Source organism: Plectropomus leopardus, chromosome 8, assembly GCF_026936395.1.
Source record: "Plectropomus leopardus strain MGB_pleo_1.0 chromosome 8, ASM2693639v1, whole genome shotgun sequence".
Classification (NCBI taxonomy): domain Eukaryota; kingdom Metazoa; phylum Chordata; class Actinopteri; order Perciformes; family Serranidae; genus Plectropomus; species Plectropomus leopardus.
Window position 1 is genome coordinate 26,375,067 of NC_142183.1, and position 5,058 is coordinate 26,380,124.

Below are 5,058 nucleotides of genomic sequence, written 5' to 3' on the forward strand. Positions count from 1 at the left end.
ACACACATGTTACAAAGCTGAAGGAAGGTTCTGTGATTTGTTGCTGTGTGAGGAGAATTTCCACCAAAAGCCACACTCTCACCTTTCTGGTCACGGAAAAAGCCAGAAAACTTTAAGCAGATGATGACATTTAAACCTGTTGTTTTTTGGTCAAATAGAAACAACTATCTAGGTTTCTGTTCTCTATTAAAAAGGTACAAGGTTGGGTGTTTGTACTATAATGCGCCGGCCTTGTTTAAGTAATATGAGAATGTGGTACTATAGGTATTTTTTGTATAAAGTTTAAAGAATGATTTCCACGATGTTTATTTTAAGTTTTAACATCAGTTATTCTTATAATGGCTCGGACAAGCATGAAGCTGTTAATAATAACTGTGAAAAAAAGGAAAATCTAATACAAAGAACATGTGAGTTAGTAATGGCTTTCAATAGGCAGGAAACAAAAAATATTATGTTAAATATCATTTTATTTCTTCATTTATTAAGAGATGGATATTACAAACTACATGATATATGAAAAGATAAATATATAAACTCATAAATAAATGAATGAAACCTTTATCGCTCATAAGGGAATTTGTCTTGCATAACCTTTTTAAAACATAATCTTATTATAAGATGTCCAGTTTGGGGATTCTTCCTGGTTTTAAGCTCATTTTTTGTTTTACTGATGATACTTCTTCTTGTTCTTGTTCTTCTTGTTTCTCCCCAATCTGTAATGTAATACAATTAACAATGAAATTGTTTTTAAGTTACTCAACTATAACTATTTTCTGATTATATTCCAAGACAGCAAGCAAAATGTATTTATATAGCACTTTTCCAAATAGAATTTACAACTCTGTTTATATCATTTCAGTTTCTGAGGTCTAGCTTGAAGCTGTCAGGAAGATAACTATGTAACAAGGTCAACTTATTAGTGCAAAACCAGCAATAACATACATAAGAAAGTAACACATGGTAAAACTTTCTTACATTTTATCATCTTTCTATGACTATGACAAGACCCTTTCTTTTATATAAAATTCACATCTCAAGCAAATGCCATTTTACAGAATCTTTGACTATCAAAAGACAGCACAGAAAGGTGTGAAAATGTCTTGCGTAGGAACAAAAAAGACAAGGAGGGAGAAAGACAGTCTGTCACAGACTTAAAGCTACTGAGAAAGTACACAGTTTAGGTTACTGGAAAGATGAGAGTCGGAGAGCTTAAAAAAGCTGGACAGTCTTATAATAACTGGTTAGCATTAGAGAGGGAATAAAAGTTGTATCTCCCACTTTACACCATTGGGAGGCACTGACCTGATGTGGCTCCATTCGCTCCACTGTGAGTCACAGAGAGCATCCTTAGCTCGAACACAGACAGCCTGAGCTTTGTGCTTTACTTCAAGATGACAAATGTCTGTAGAGTCGACTGTCAAAGTCTAAGAAATCAAAATAAACAACATAGCATCACCGAAGTCATGTAACGTACCCATTCGTGAGACTTTTGAATGCAGTTCTTTTGTTACCTGTGGGATTTTGTCACTTGCCAAATATTTTATTATTAAGTCAGACTTTTAAAAAAAAAAACTTTCAATCTGCACTTTCGTTCTTTTTGTTTTTGATAAAATGGCATTCAATTTACATAGTAAAGTCTGACATTTTTTATTTCTTTTATTCTGTGCTTTAGTGTTTTTGATAAAGAATTACATAAAATGTACATCACAATCAGCTGGTCCCTCTTACCTTAGTGGTTTTTAAGTCAGTGCATGGGTTGTCACACCTTCGACATCCCCTCCTGAACTGTGCAATTTGGAAAGTGAGAGGGAAGTAAGAGTAGGGACTGCTCCAGGAGCTCGGGTAACTCCACTCTATCATCGTAGTGTTGACTTTTCTGATTCTCACCTTGTCAGGTTTCACTATAGAAGGCAAAAGCAAGAGATTAAAATAATGACAGGAAGAGAAAGAAAACAATCAGATGAAAAAGAGCGATGCGTTATGTGCAGAAATAGAAAAACTCACAGATCTCTGACAGGTAAAAAAATTTCGAGTAGTTCTCCACCAGGAAGTGCTCCGTCCTCACATAGACAGTGAAGTGGATATGCTGGGTCTCTTCTGCGTAGGGACAGTGCTGTTCATCCACGCACAAGATCCTGTTTCCGCTGTTGTCCACTGAACATTTGAAGTTACTCTGACTTGAAGAGCACATCCAACGTTGACCGCTGGCCTCCGCAGAACACTGGGTGCCATCATTGCCAGTCACACTGTATGAAACAGCATGAATGCGTTTTTTTTATGCAGAACACATACTGTTTTCTATAATTTTGGCTTTGATTTTCATGCCAAAAAGCCATCTCTTCTCATAGATAGGTAAACGAGTAGTTACTGATAGAAGTATTACAGATGCAAAACAGGGAGCATTTACAGCTGTATTATTTTAATCTGAGAACCGATCCCAAGATATGAGCTTGATCCCTAAATTTGTTTCCTTTCATGAGGAGGTATTTATGGATGTCACTGTGTAGTCTCAGCTCTGACATGAGTCAGAACACTGTGTTATTATTGGAGAGCGAAACAGAAAACATTTCAGCAGTTTGAGAGCTTACCGTCGAGCTTTGATAAATGCCACTTTGCCAATGCGACTGCTGTGCCAGGTCCAAGAGCAGTGGAACTCTCCATTGTAATTTTGAGTGGAGCACTTTAAATAATCTTATAATGAGAGAAGTAAGATAAACATGCAAAGATGGGAAAACAAACAAGAGGCAAATTATCAGATGAAATCCTTTAAATATCCCTGATTCAAGCAGCTGTAATAACAGTGATATTATTTCAAATCTGACCGTACCTTGGTCGTTTTTCACAAGGATCCTCCTCCTGTTAGTGTCGTCCTCTTGGATCAGAACCACAGTGTAATTGAGGAGTGATCCATCCTTGTGGTGGCAGGTGTAGTTTCCTCCTCCTAAGCTTTCCTCCAGCTGCACCAGATATGTGTTTCCTCTGTGTTCTTCCGCCTCTCCATTCTTCCTCCAAAAAATATCTTCATTCCTTATAAGATCCTCTGGAAGCTCCAGGCAGCTCAGGGGCTGCTGTCCCACGGTCCCATCCACCTCCACAACCAAAACTAAAGGAGGACACGCAGGTATTCAAAGAGGTTTTAAGGAAGAATTATTTAAACTCGAAGTGAGTAATGCGTTTTCACAGAGATCAAACATACCATGGGGCATCAGAGTCCAGTGGCTCATTGGATTTTGATGACTGACTTGCAGTAATGCACAGACAACACTGAAAACAAATAACTTCATCTGAAAAACAAAGAGAAGCCAGAGAGAGAGAAAGTAAGGTACTGAGAGAACAAGGGAAAAACAAATGAGAAAAAATAGAACAGATATGACTCCTTAATGCAAACGCCAAAAGAGATTACATCTTAAGTTAATGACTAAAGAAAGCCATAAACCTATTTATTAAGTAAATGTTACAATTTAAGTCTAATAATTTCAAAAACAAAAGCATGGAAATTATCAAAATAATATAACATTAATGAATGAAACCAAAATAAAATGAAGAGAACACAACACGCCAATAACCAAAAACACAGGCTGAAACAGTTACAGAATTCAGATTTTTTTTACATTAGAAAAAATCCCACTCACATCAATTTTCATTAACATAATCAAAATTGAGACAAATCTTAAAATTACTTTAAAATGTTTACCAAAGTTACAAAGAACCACTAGCTATGTTTTTATACCTATGCACATAAAAATGTAGGTACATTTCTGACTGATTTTAACTATGATTGTTTTTAACCCATTTTCTTTATTGCCTCAATTATTTTGCTTGATTGTAATTTATAACTTTAAAAAAAAAGATATTTTATTTACTGATATTGTGTATTTTAACTGTTTGTTTAACTTTTAATCTTTTTTTACTGTGTACTCAGGTCTCCCTTGAAAATGAGATCTCGATCTCAATGGGACTTACTTGATTATACATGTGATCAGATTTATATATAACTAAATGTAGGCCTACATAAAATAAAAATAAATACTCAAGAATTGTTTCTAGGAAATTGGTAACAAATTTCCATATTATCCTGAAAACATCCAGACCAAATTCAATTAATAATACTAGTAAGGAACCATTATCAATCGCACAAAACTTCGACATTTTATTCAGTACTCTATCTTAAACCTGCAGCAACACATTTTTAATGTGTTGCTGCAGGATTAGCAAATAAAATGGATTAATCTATTTTCAAAAAGATAATAATAATAGCCTAAAAAGAGAGTTAAACAATTAGCAACTTAACAAATGAGCCAAAAAAGATCTTACCTTGGCCTGAATCTCGTCGATGCTGTGTTTCTTGGTTGCTTATATACATGCTGGAAAACTTCCCCATCATGATCCAAAACAGAGAAAAGTCCAGAGGAACTTCGCTTTCCAGGCGTCTGGGTGAGTCGAGGCATTCAGCCCTGCTCACTTCCACTGCCACACTCACCTTTTCTTTAACCACTCTTTGTATGATAAACATTTGTTAATCATTATTACCATTATTGTAATCATTATTTCAGGGGTAATCTTGGTTATTTGTGCCCTTTTAATATTAACATGGTTTGCTGGTGCAGTGCCTTTCAGGTTACCGTCAGACTGGCATGTTTCTTATTTCATTTTCAGTTTCAGTTTGGTCAGGACATTTTTTTACACTGGCACCCGGGGGCAGGTTGACACATATCAGTAGTTGCGGCCAAAACTTTATTGTCAAGTTTTTTTTCCCCAGAGCCCCTTTGAGCTGTCACAAAACTATTAATGCACTTGATAGCGGTAGCTAACGTTAGCTTAGTTTGCTGTTGACGGTGCTACGTTAGGTTACCTGTACATCACCTAGTTTAGCATATTCAGTGTCACAGTGATGATACGAAATATTTAAAAATGTATCATATCATTTTTGTAAGAGGCGGATTTGAGGAAATCATTTTAAGGGATGAAAACAGTCAGAAAAATACCTACTTTAACTTTAAAGGTCCAGAAAAGTTTGGCGTTGCACCAGGAAATGCACGGGGCCGTTAATTGCTCGTG

General features: G+C 35.8%; 1 protein-coding gene across 1 annotated transcript; it reads right to left on the minus strand.

The window, feature by feature from the left end:
* Positions 1 to 449: 449 nt before the first annotated feature.
* On the minus strand, positions 450 to 5,058 carry il12ba (interleukin 12Ba). Its single transcript, XM_042492868.2, has 9 exons — positions 4,990 to 5,058; positions 4,315 to 4,496; positions 3,197 to 3,284; positions 2,828 to 3,103; positions 2,589 to 2,691; positions 2,005 to 2,246; positions 1,729 to 1,901; positions 1,303 to 1,424; positions 450 to 713 (listed from the first exon to the last, which is right to left on the minus strand). Exons 3-9 carry the CDS (start codon positions 3,282 to 3,284, stop codon positions 665 to 667), a joined length of 1,053 nt encoding a protein of 350 aa, XP_042348802.2. The 5' UTR covers positions 4,315 to 4,496; positions 4,990 to 5,058; the 3' UTR covers positions 450 to 664.